The 13,903-nt window shown below is 43.6% G+C and overlaps 2 protein-coding genes across 5 annotated transcripts in view; both read right to left on the bottom strand.

The window, feature by feature from the left end:
- Positions 1 to 13,903, bottom strand: part of LOC123770378 (putative neural-cadherin 2) — a 460,439-nt gene that overhangs the window by 63,022 nt on the left and 383,514 nt on the right. For all 4 annotated transcript variants that reach the window (XM_069339898.1, XM_069339901.1, XM_069339900.1 and 1 more), the window contains one exon: positions 9,038 to 9,202. In XM_069339898.1, coding sequence (XP_069195999.1) covers positions 9,038 to 9,173 — 136 coding nt within the window. In that variant the 5' untranslated portion in view covers positions 9,174 to 9,202. The remainder of the gene's footprint in view (positions 1 to 9,037; positions 9,203 to 13,903) is intronic.
- The window catches only part of LOC138373367 (dentin sialophosphoprotein-like), a 104,674-nt gene continuing 101,850 nt past the window's right edge, over positions 11,080 to 13,903 (bottom strand). Inside the window, exon 3 of the mRNA XM_069339565.1 lies at positions 11,080 to 12,585. Within this exon, the coding sequence (XP_069195666.1) occupies positions 11,080 to 12,585 (1,506 nt within the window). The remainder of the gene's footprint in view (positions 12,586 to 13,903) is intronic.

Below are 13,903 nucleotides of genomic sequence, written 5' to 3'. Positions count from 1 at the left end.
GTTGGCAGCAAGTAGAAGAAGCCAAGGAAGAAAAGGTCCATAAACAAAGCCGCTTGGGCAGGAAATGAGACAATCACTGCACAAGATGAACCATCAAGCCTGGCAGGAGAGATCACAACACAAGGAAAATACAGACTCTACTCCCTTAACCTGAATGGTAGAGCGACGGTCTCGTTTCATGCAGGTCGGCGTTCAATCCCCGACCGTCCAAGTGACTGGGCACCATTCCTTTCCCCCCTCCGTCCCATCCCAAATCCTTATCCTTTCGAAGTGTTATATAGTCGTAATAGATTACGACAATATAACACTATATGTAAATATGACTGAAGATATATTGTAAAGACAAAGTGAGGGCTAACATAAGATGGGTGTGACCTATATTGGCCTAATTTATATCACACAATTATGGTGATGAGACAATTAGAAGTAGAACTACTATAAACTAAGCATCCCATGACGTTATTTGGGTGGGTCTTCAGCAATCTACATCAACAGATTCTGGCACTATCCCGGCACTATCCCGGCATTATCCCGGCACTATCCCGGCTCAAAATCACTCCAAACCCACAAATCATGTAACATCAAGCTGGCATCAACTGGACTGAAAGTGCCTGCCAGTCATCTCTCTGTGAAAGTAGATGAACTCTAGTTTTCTAATTTCATCCCCAAATTCAAAAAACTCGTTTCTTGAAATATCAGCAACCTTTGATCCCATAGTATTATCTTTAACCTCTTTATGGAAGGGGAGCTGGTGGCTGAGTGGACAGAACACTGGACGCGTGATCCTGTGGTCCCGGGTTTGAAGCCAGCATCTTTCCATAGTAACTTGACACAAAAGATAATCCTATTTTCGATTCCCTAAAGTGGTCACTCCAACCAGGTGTGCGTCTCTGTGTCCTAGTAGGGATGCCCCCTTAACCTGCACAACAAGCACTGACATCACAGATAACAAAAAGTAATTGAAACTGTTTGGAGGCAAATTATACTGAAAATTAGTGCCTCAATTGGAATATTATAAAGATTTCCATTAAGTAGTGTTACTGTATCGATACCGTCGCTGGAGTATGGAATGGCGATTTTAGCGCCATCTATGGGTTTGCACTCCAACTCCCCAGTATTGGGTGCTATGCAAACAACGCCATCTGTTGGTGGTGGCATGATATCAGTAAAAGGCTCCGGTTTCCTGCCACAGTTAGAAGAGGAGGTCGATGATGATGACTTCTGGTGGGTGGCGTATCGAGATCAACACCATCGAGGTTGTGGCTACAATGTACAATGTCAATTCCCCGGTGGATGGGTGTTATCCTGCGGTCATCCAGTGTACTGTCCAACTAACTAATGACATTTTATGTTCACAGAGGTGACGTAAGCAGGCGATTGCACGGAAGAGGGCAGTTCACCTCGGGCAGTCCAAGAACTCTTGACTTGGTCCTGTGAGAAGACTAAGTGGCCGCCGTCGGTTATAGCAGTGTTAGCTGCCGATGAATGCAGTGTTGTATGGGTCGACGTACCCGGGTTACGAGAGTTACGAGAAGACAGTGGTGCGTCTGTTGACAAGTGCTGCTAGTGAGTGACTAGAGACTTCTGCCAGGGTGCTAGCTACCCCTGTAGTGGACTATTTGAGACCCCCTGTCAACGTGTTCCTGAAACCCCCTGCCAGTGTGTGTCTGGAGAGCAGAGGTGGGGGTATTGGCACATTGTGAAGATACGGTGTGCGTGGACTGGCCCATGTTGAAGAAGGTGAACTCGCCGGTGTTTGCCATTAGGTGAGGACGACGTGTACCTGGAAAGTGGATTCACCGGGATTTGATGAACACTGCCACGCAGGACGCACGGTATTGTGTCCTGCGTGAAAGAGACTATTGTAAACAGGTGTAGTAATACTTTAATTTAATATATATATAGTGGTGAAGGTGTTAATATACTGGTGAAGGTAATTGTGTATTGCTTATCACTGACTTGGGGTTTGATATAGAAGAAGTTATAACAGCAAAAACCCGGTTACTGGCCCAAGTGGCCGTAACACTTTAAAGAGGCACTTCAAAACTTATCCAGGTCAGCAACAGTGAGCATCTTTCAGTTTAGATGAGTTCCGGAGAAGTGTTTATTGTCAGAGAAGAAGTCGGAGAAGTCAGACTGCGATCAGCCGTATCGAACAGGCTGATTGATCAGACCAGCAACCAGGAGACCTGACCAGAGACAGGGTCGCGGGAGACGTTGATCCTCGGAATCATCAACGGGTAATCAACAGTTAGAAATCAGTACGGGAAGTCAATAAGTGGAATGCTCTGAATAAAGAAGTTGTAGAGGCCACCTCCATCCTCAAATTTAAGGCCAGATTCGAGGAAGAATTTCAACATCAGAGTAATTAATTACAACGCAACAGGTACAGGAAGGCTACTAGGCGGGGCACCAGGAGCTAGAGCATCATCACCCGACCACTAACCACCACTTCTACCACCACTAACCACCACAACTTTCACCATCACTCTCACCAGCACCGCCAAGATGCAATCAGGAGATGGGAGGTAAGTGCCCGCTGGTGCCCAGGTGAGACAAGCATCTCTACTTATGGTGCCGATATGGTGATGTTTCTTATCTTATGGCGCCTCTTGCCCCTGTTATGATGGCGCCCATCTTCCCGGACACTGCCAGTGAGGGCCCCGACTCCGCCAGGGCCGACCCCGCCAGGGCCGACCCCGCCAGCCCCGACCCCGCCAGCCCCGACCATGTCAGCCCCGACCACGACATAAATAAACTGGAAAATGAGCAACGGCAGGCTACAAAATGGTTTCCGGAACTGAAAAAACAAGAGTTACGAGGAGAGACTATGAGGCGTTTAACATGCCGAAACTAGAAGATAGAACAAAAAGAGATGATATGATGAGAGAGAGGACAGGACGACCAGGAGACCCACAACAGGTCGACCAGAGAGAGAGGACAAGACCAGGAGACCCACAACAAGTCGACCAGATAGAGAGGACAAGACCAGGAGACCCACAACAGGTCGATCAGAGAGAGAGGACAAGACCAGGAGACCCACAACAGGTCGACCAGAGAGAGAGAGGGCACAATATCCAGAGGCTACAGACACGTTAGATTAGGGACACAGTCCTCTGAGCCCTGAAGACCTTATGCTGATCCCTCAGGCTCTAGCAACTGAACATCCAAGGGCAGTTTGTGATCGCCAATTAACCCGGTCCTTTAACAAGAGCCAGGTTGTAACGGCACTGCTCCGGGAATTATTTCATGAGGGGGGGTCAAAGACTGAATATAGAATCTCGTATAACCTTCCAGGTATGTTGGTATACCATAGAAGGTATGTTAGAATGCCAAGGATGCCTTAATTGTACCGCGAATCATTCCTGCGCTAAATCCGGATTCAATGCTTTAAAGGCGATTCAGGACGGAGTGGAATTTATCTAAGAATCCCTTTTATATCTGACCCCCCACACGAGGGGAGGGTGAGGGAGCTAGACCTGACCCCCCCCACACCAGGGGAGGGTGAGGGAGCTGACCCCCCAACACCAGGGTGAGGGAGCTGGACCTGACCCCCTCACACCAGGGGAGGGTGAGGGAGCTGACCCCCCCACACGAGGGGAGGGTGAGGGAGCTGACCCCCTCACACCAGGGGAGGGTGAGGGAGCTGACCCCCCCACACAAGGAGAGGGTGAGGGAGCTGACCCCCTCACACCAGGGGAGGGTGAGGGAGCTGACCCCCCCACACAAGGAGAGGGTGAGGGAGCTGGACCTGACCCCCCCACACCAGGGGAGAGTAAGAGACCTGCAGCCCCCAGAGAGGCGGAGGACGAGGGCAGACGCCATCATTGTCTTCAAGTGGATGAACGGTAACAACATGAAAAATTGTATATATATATTTAATATATTTATATATATATTTTTTCCTTCATATGACACACGATTCTCGCGCGAGATGCCCAAACGTCGTGACAGTATGACACGTCTGAAGCAATAACCACAATAACTGTATATATACAATTAATTTTTAAACAAACGTCCCGTCAACAATGTAGCAACACGCACACTATCATTCCAACAAATATATTTACCAAAAATGTCGTTTAGGGGGAAAGAAAATAATGTTTTCCAAAAAAATCCGTTCAGCTAAAAAAAATTCTTTATCAAAAAAACTTGTTTACCAAAATTTTCCTTTAGGAAAAAATTTCCGTTTGATCAGTTAAAAGTTAGTTTGATACTGGGTAGTGGTGGAGTGATCAAAGGAATGTGTCCATGCATGCCCCTTGCCCCTGCTGCCACGTCTACCCTCTGGTTCGTAATATTATCAGCAGCGGCTGGCACGGAAGAGGGTCCAGTATCACCAATAACGCATTTCTCAGTTTAGGGAGCCGGTCGGCCGAGCGGACAGCACGCTGGACTTGTGATCCTGTGGTCCCGGGTTCGATCCCAGGCGCCGGCGAGAAACAATGGGCAGAGTTTCTTTCACCCTATGCCCCTGTTACCTAGCAGTAAAATAGGTACTTGTGTGTTAGTCAGCTGTCACGGGCTGCTGCTTCCTGGGGGGTGGAGGTCTGGTCGAGGACCGGGCCGCGGGGACACTAAAAAAGCCCCGAAATCATCTCAAGATAACCAGATGAGACCTATCCACCGTCGCCTATCCCTCTTGTAGCAGCGGGAGGAGAAAGTAGGCATACCGTCCTTGCCTCGATTTCGAATAGGTCATTTAACTCGTGAACACGGAAAGGATCAGAAATCGACCTCTCGCTGTTCAAATTACAATATTTCTCCTTGAAAGTCCTGAATGGATGTCCAGATTTTGTGAATAACATTACAAATTCACTTTCCCCCTAGTGTTCCTTGACGCCATGGCATATCCTTCAATCCCCCACAATCCTTCAATATCCTTCAATCCCCCGAGTGATGTTATGCGTGTCGAGGGACCCAGGGGCCAGATTCACGAAAGCACTTACGCAAGCACTTACGAACGTGTACATCTTTCCTCAATCTTTGACGGCTTTGGTTACATTTATAGAACAGTTTACAAGCATGAAAACTTCCCCATTCAACTGCTGGTATTGTTATAAACAGCCTCCTGGTGCTTCGGAGCTCATTAATTGTTTAATAATTGAAAACAAAGGTGCCAAAGATTGAGAAAAGATGTACACGTTCGTAAGTGCTTGCGTAACTGCTGTCGTGAATCTGGCCCCTGGTATGCAGGATACGCGCCGGGGAAAAAAAATCTTTCTGCTGTAGAAAACACCTTTGAACCCATTTTTGCAAGACCCAATTGTTATCTCGTGTCCCCCCCCCCCCCACGTGATAACGGCCCGAATCTCAACCTTTAACCCCGATAGCATAATTCAGCAGCCACTTCCACCCCTCCCTGCCTTCCTATCTACTGGGCTGTCGCCACCGTATCGATCCGAGGTTGAACTTGCCTCACTAACAAGCAAATCGAGGCAGAGGGTGGAGGGGCTTGTTTGGTTGTTAAGTATCAAAGAGATGCCAATTACCATCGTGGTAGACCAGCACTCTACTCACGGCTCGCCTCCCAGACCTCACGTGTCCTCTCATATATACATCATTATGTATAATTATGTATACATGTTAGTATACTTCGGTACCAGGTTTCTTGAAGACATATGTTATAGTATACTTAGGAACCAGGTTTCTTGAAGACATATGTTAGTGAATATAACAGAAAAGGTGAGATCAGTGCTTACAGACCGACTTCTCTGGTTCTATGTTCTTCCTCACGTGAGAACAAAATTGAAAACTTTGTTCTTCAAAGTTAAATTTGACAGTTTTATTATGCCTTACGCCAAAATATGTGTTTCGTTGAAACTGTCAACATTATCAAAGGTGAAGTGTGTACAAGTTAATATAAGCAACCGAATATGTAGCCAAGACGTGTTCGGCACCGCTCCTGTGCCAGGTAAGTCCACTACGGGCTCACCATAGCCCGTGCTACTTACCTTGAATTAAAACTAACGTAGAAATATGACAAAACCTAGTCTATCCTAACTTAACCTAGACTAACATAACTAAGTCAGTAATTTATGTTCTTAATATAATAAAAATATATTAATTCAGATAAACCATTTTTTGTTAAATAACGAAAATCACTCTGCCTATTAGGCAAATCGGGCCTTGCATATTAGGCCGAGCAGTGCGTTCTGGTTATTAGGCACGACACATACACATACTAGATGTAGTATGTATGTGTAGTATGTATATGACACATATACATACTAGATGTAGTATGTATGTGTAGTATGTATATGACACATATACATACTAGATGTAGTATGTATGTGTAGTATGTATATGACACATATACATACTAGATGTAGTATGTATGTGTAGTATGTATATGACACATATACATACTAGATGTAGTATGTATGTGTAGTATGTATATGACACATATACATACTAGATGTAGTATGTATGTGTAGTATGTATGTGTAGTATGTATATGACACATATACATACTAGATGTAGTATGTATGTGTAGTATGTATATGACACATATACATACTAGATGTAGTATGTATGTGTAGTATGTATATGACACATATACATACTAGATGTAGTATGTATGTGTAGTATGTATATGACACATATACATACTAGATGTAGTATGTATGTGTAGTATGTATATGACACATATACATACTAGATGTAGTATGTATATGACACATATACATACTAGATGTAGTATGTATGTGTAGTATGTATATGACACATATACATACTAGATGTAGTATGTATGTGTAGTATGTATATGACACATATACATACTAGATGTAGTATGTATGTGTAGTATGTATATGACACATATACATACTAGATGTAGTATGTATGTGTAGTATGTATATGACACATATACATACTAGATGTAGTATGTATGTGTAGTATGTATATGACACATATACATACTAGATGTAGTATGTATGTGTAGTATGTATATGACACATATACATACTAGATGTAGTATGTATGTGTAGTATGTATATGACACATATACATACTAGATGTAGTATGTATGTGTAGTATGTATATGACACATATACATACTAGATGTAGTATGTATATGTAGTATGTATATGACACATATACATACTAGATGTAGTATGTATATGTAGTATGTATGTGTGTGTAGTCATCCTTCAGCAGTGTGAAGGATGACTACACAGGGTTGTAACAATCAAGTTGGGAGCTCCAGCACACAACTCTGCCATCATAACATGTGTTTTGTATGTACTTGTATGTACTTGTATGTACTTGTATATACTTGTATGTACTTGTATGTACTTGTATGTACTTGTATGTACTTGTATGTACTTGTATGTACTTATGTATGCTGTGATATTGCCAGCAGATGGCGAAACTGTGTGGACTCAAGACACTTTTTTTTATTAATACATGAGGTACATCTGCATTTGTGCAGCTACTCTAGACTATGTGAAGAGGAGTACAGTGTGTGTCAAAAAAACCACTACTATTTCATGAGGGTGAAACTCTATGGACTCGGTCCATAGAGTTCCCTTTTGTAGGGTCTGGGTGGTGAGGTGCTTAGAGTATCAGTTATGCTCAGGTGCGCAAACACCTATGCTTTCTGAGTTCGAGTCACTTGCAGGGTTTGGTGTCTGATGTGTGTTTAGCTCTCACTTGTGGTTTAGGCAAGAATATGTGAGATTATATATATATGAACAAATATATATATAAATTTTCATTTATATATATGAAAATTATTAATGAACTGTGCATTCATTTAATTTATTTAAAAATGATGTTAAGAGGCTTACTGAACAAGTAATCCCACACTGGGGGGGGGGGGGACTTGTGTAACAGATTATCATGGATAATCTCTAAGACTTTACTTCTCTCTTCTCACTTGTCACAGACTTACTCCTCTGTGTGTATATAATACCACTGCACGAATGTTGTCATTACTTCCCAGAGTGGGTCGAAATAGACGAGAGACCGCTCAAATATTTCATGTTTCGTTTTTCTTCTTATATATATATATATATATATATATATATATATATATATATATATATATATATATATATATATATATATATATATATATATATATATATATATATATATATATGTTTCATGTGATACAGTTGTGTGAGGCTAGCCATAAGCGTCTGCCATCGTACTTTAGAGATATATTTTATTTTACATACATTGAATAATACATGTAAAATAGGGATGTGTAAAGACCCCGAATATAAACAAAATCTAAGATCATTATTTACGGCCAGAGACACAAGGGGGTGTATGCATGAGAGGTCCTATAAAGCTGTTTAAGAAAGATCTCTCGGAGCACGATCTCGCTATACTACTTTCATTTTCCGGTTGAAATTCAACCTTCACAGGAGATTTCAGGTTTCAGTAAATACAATTCAGATATTGTATTTCCTGAGAACGCCAATAGGGATGTGTGACGACTTTGGCGAAGCGCAGTCGTTGGAATTGATAATTCGTGTCTGCAGGTGGATAAGAGGAACAGCTGTTTTAAAGTATAGGTTTAGGAGATGAGAGTCGTATTTTAGCGCCATTGTTTGTCATTGTTTGTTTTCATGGTGTTGATTCATTGATGTAATGCTGGTGTTGCTGATGATGGTGTCAGAGAGAGAGAGAGAGAGAGAGAGAGAGAGAGAGAGAGAGAGAGAGAGAGAGAGAGAGAGAGAGAGAGAGAGAGAGAGAGAGAGAGAGAGAGAGAGAGAGAGAGAGAGAGAGAGAGAGAGAGAGAGAGAGAGAGAGAGAGAGAGAGAGAGAGAGAGAGAGAGAGAGAGAGAGAGAGAGAGAGAGAGAGAGAGAGAGAGAGAGAGAGAGAGACAGAGAGAGAGAGAGAGGATTCCAGGGTAAAGCCCAGTGTCCAGCGCTAAGCCAGGCCAGAGAGACTACGCTATTATGTGTACGAACAGTGAGAGGCGCCACTTGCCAGGATGAGGGCGCCATTGGCACCTCCCGTTGGTGCAAGGAGACCCCTTGCTCTCCCTTACCGTTGGTGCAACAGGAAAACCTGGCCACTTACCGTTGGTGATCTGCTCGCCCAGAGGGATCAGCAACGGCATCAACACGTTAACGGCCATGACGGCGACCACACGACGCCCACACGCCGCCCACCACCGCCCACTCCTGCTGACGTTAGCCTGCCGACGGCGCACCATTCACAAGACAGCTCTGCTTCGCATCGGACCTGCAAAATAAGAGTTAAACGAGGAGTAGTAACAGGCGGTTCAACATTTAGCGAGCTTCTGAGTGAACCTCTAACCTAACCAGCACTTATTAACCGCTGATTCAGAAGTAGTGAGAGGCACTCTCCCTCGCTCTCCTCTGCTCCCACCACCACTAATCTCACACACGTCGAGGGGCGGGATCAAAGAGCCAAAGCTCAACTCCCTGCAAGTACAACTAAGTGAGTATACGTGTATCAGTGGTCTCAGAAATGACCCGTGGCATTATGGGTGAATAAGGGGTCAGTCTGGTGAGTTTCCGGATGGGTGAAACGCTTACAAAGACGGTATTCATAACCTGTAGCCTTGTAATACAGGGATATGTAAACAAGAGGTGAATGTTCCTGTAGGCGAGTGTGTTTACAGACATTTGCCAACGTCGCTGTTTTCAAAGTGTGCCAAACGACGTGTTTCATTAAGTTCCAAAGTGTAGTGTTGATCCGGACGATGAGTCAGATTAACGTGGATGTGATGCTCAAACTACACATCAGAAAATGGAGAAACCACGACGTTTCGGTCCGTCGTGGACCAATTATCACACGATTTGATCCTGGTCCAGGAGGGTCCGAAACGTCATCGTCGTATGTCCATTTACTGATGTGTAGTTTGATCATTATATATTGTAGATGTACTTAATTCAACCTAACCTAACCTAACCTAACCTAACCTAACCTCAGTTTATGTACAAATCCCTCCCCCCCCAAAAAAAAATGTTGTACTGTTATTTATATTTGTAAAATACCATTTTATTCTATTCCACGGTTATCTTGAGATGATTGATGATTTCTTGAGATGATTTCGGGGCTTTAGTGTCCCCGCGGCCCGGTCCTCGACCAGGCCTCCACCAGTCGAAATATTAATATATGCGAGTGATTTTTTTTAGTTAAGAGATGAGTATTGGAGGAAGAGTAGCACAGTTCTCACACTCGGACTCTGACTGAGAGACAGGTTGACTGAGAGACAGGTAAACGGACTGTTTAAGTCACACAATAAGACCGTGTCCGGATAAGTTATTCACAACTGTGGAGTTTACGGCTTCATAAGACTGTCAAGGCGCGCTGGGGGGGCGTCAACCGTTTATCACTCTGGTGTATGATGGAAAATGAGGATGGAGGGGAGATGGAGGTGTGTGTGGGGGGGGGGGGAGGGGGGAAAGAAGAGGTAAGGGTGTTAACTCACAACTTGCTCAAGAACCCCCATTAGCCTGCCACAGACGCTGCCGCTGCTCAAGCGGCCCCGTCCCACACACTGAGCCCCTGAATGGACGCTCTCTTAAAAAGAGAGCTCTCATCTGCACCGTTCCCCCCTCAATGCTCAGCTCCAAGACTACACGCGACGTAATTTCTTCACAAATGATGTGATCACCCCCCCCCCTCCCCACACACACACACACACACACACACACACACACACACACACACACACAGAGCCCGATAGGCTCAGGAATCTGTACACCTGTTGATTGACGGTTGAGAGGCGGGACCAAAGAGCCAGAACTCAACCCCCGCAAACACAACTAGGTGAGTACAACTAGGTGAGTACACACACACACACACACACACACACACACACACACACACACACACACACACACAAGTGAATTTAAGGCTTCACAGTTCGAGAAAAGTTCGAACGTCATCAGTTGTGTGTCGTATATAAAGAGTTCTATATGCCTAAACAGCAGGTTTGATTGTTGGATTACCAAGCATTTGGCATTTGTTGACGAGTCCACGCCGACGTTGGTGCAACGTTTACAGAGCACTTTATGAGACACACTTTTTAACGAACGTTCGAACGTCTATATGAAGTCTTTTTCATTCGTAAATAAAAAATGTTTAATTCAGAAATGAACAAAATGTTTGGCGGTTGGATTAAAGAACATTTGGCCAATGTTTTGATGACAGTCATCAATGTTTTGATGACTGTCATCAATGTTTTGATGACTGTCATCAATGTTTTGATGACAGTCATCAATGTTTTGATGACTGTCATCAATGTTTTGATGACAGTCATCAATGTTTTGATGACTGTCATCAATGTTTTGATGACTGTCATCAATGTTTTGATGACAGTCATCAATGTTTTGATGACAGTCATCAATGTTTTGATGACAATCATCAATGTTTTGATGACTGTCATCAATGTTTTGATGACAGTCATCAATGTTTTGATGACTGTCATTAATGTTTTGATGACTGTCATCAATGTTTTGATGACAGTCATCAATGTTTTGATGACAGTCATCAATGTTTTGATGACAGTCATCAATGTTTTGATGACAGTCATCAATGTTTTGATGACTGTCATCAATGTTTTGATGACAGTCATCAATGTTTTGATGACTGTCATTAATGTTTTGATGACTGTCATCAATGTTTTGATGACAGTCATCAATGTTTTGATGACAGTCATCAATGTTTTGATGACAGTCATCAATGTTTTGATGACTGTCATCAATGTTTTGATGACAGTCATCAATGTTTTGATGACTGTGATTAATGTTTTGATGACTGTCATCAATGTTTTGATGACAGTCATCAATGTTTTGATGACAGTCATCAATGTTTTGATGACAGTCATCAATGTTTTGATGACTGTCATCAATGTTTTGATGACAGTCATCAATGTTTTGATGACTGTCATCAATGTTTTGATGACAGTCATCAATGTTTTGATGACAGTCATCAATGTTTTGATGACTGTCATCAATGTTTTGATGACAGTCATCAATGTTTTGATGACTGTCATTAATGTTTTGATGACTGTCATCAATGTTTTGATGACAGTCATCAATGTTTTGATGACAGTCATCAATGTTTTGATGACAGTCATCAATGTTTTGATGACTGTCATCAATGTTTTGATGACAGTCATCAATGTTTTGATGACTGTCATCAATGTTTTGATGACAGTCATCAATGTTTTGATGACAGTCATCAATGTTTTGATGACTGTCATCAATGTTTTGATGACAGTCATCAATGTTTTGATGACAGTCATCAATGTTTTGATGACTGTCATCAATGTTTTGATGACAGTCATCAATGTTTTGATGACTGTCATCAATGTTTTGTTGACTGTCATCAATGTTTTGATGACAGTCATCAATGTTTTGATGACTGTCATCAATGTTTTGTTGACTGTCATCAATGTTTTGATGACTGTCATCAATGTTTTGATGACTGTCATCAATGTTTTGATGGCAGTCATCAATGTTTTGATGACTGTCATCAATGTTTTGATGACTGTCATCAATGTTTTGATGACAGTCATCAATGTTTTGATGACTTGTAGAAGTAAAGTGACGAATTTGCTGGTCGAAAACAAATACCAAATGCTCGTTAATCTAGCCACCAACAGATCCTTATATTATCATTATAAAACACCATCAAAACACACAAACAAAGCAAGACAATGTTTATATAATGATACAGACAAATATTGCAGCCATAAAATGGCGTCGCGTCAGAAAAAAGATTCAAGCGGGGAAAATACAGCACCAGAGCGATTGTTTCATTATTGTTAGGGAGGGAGACATGTTGAGGCTGCTGGCCCACTGATGGTGTACACGGTGAGCACATCCCAGCACACCTGGCACCTCACACACACACACACACACACACACACACACACACACACACACACACACACACACACACACACACACACACACATACACATGCCAGCACCAGGGACCTCACACACACACACACACACACACACACACACACACACACACACACACACACACACACACACACACACACACACACACACACACACACCTTTCTACACCTTTCAAATGTACATATGACAGCCCAGTAGGCTCAGGAAACTGTACATCAGTTGATTGACGGTTGAGAGGCGGGACCAAAGAGCCAGAGCTCAACCCCCGCAAACACAACTAGGTGAGTACACACACACACACACACACACACACGCCAGCACACCATGGGCATACTTCACGCATCTTGAGATGGTTTCGGGGCTTTAGTGTCCCCGCGGCCCGGTCCTCGTCCAGGCCTCCACCCTCCATAAAGCAACCCGTGACAGCTGACTGACTCCCAGGTACCTATTTACTGCTAGGTAACAGGGGCGTCAGGGTGAAAGAAACTCTGCTTATCGTTTCTCGCCGGCGCCCGGGATCGAACCCGGGACCACAGGATCACGCGTTCAGTGTTCAGTCCACTCAGCCACCGGTTCCCTATACACACTCACATACACACATTAGAGAAACATGGGTCTACTGCATCTTCCTAGACTGCCAGAAAGCCTCTGACACTGAACAAATCCACAAGGGCCGTGACGAGGATTCGAACCTGCGTCCGGGAGCATCCCAGACACTGCCTTAATCGACTGAGCTACGACACTGTTCCAACACCACAACCTCTCACAGCCAGCAACTGAACGTCCATTCAGATTTTTGACCGTTCACCAACCATTAGACCTGCATGCACCGACCATTAGACCTGCATACACCGACCATTAGACCTGCATGCACCGACCATTAGACCTGCATACACCGACCATTAGACCTGCATACACCGACCATTAGACCTGCATACACCGACCATTAGACCTGCATACACCGACCATTAGACCTGCATACACCGACCATTAGACCTGCATGCACCAACCATTAGACCTGCATGCACCGACCATTA

Source organism: Procambarus clarkii, chromosome 42, assembly GCF_040958095.1.
Source record: "Procambarus clarkii isolate CNS0578487 chromosome 42, FALCON_Pclarkii_2.0, whole genome shotgun sequence".
Lineage (NCBI taxonomy): Eukaryota > Metazoa > Arthropoda > Malacostraca > Decapoda > Cambaridae > Procambarus > Procambarus clarkii.
The sequence above is the reverse complement of the archived record's forward strand: the minus strand, read 5'-3'. Positions and strand labels throughout refer to the sequence as shown.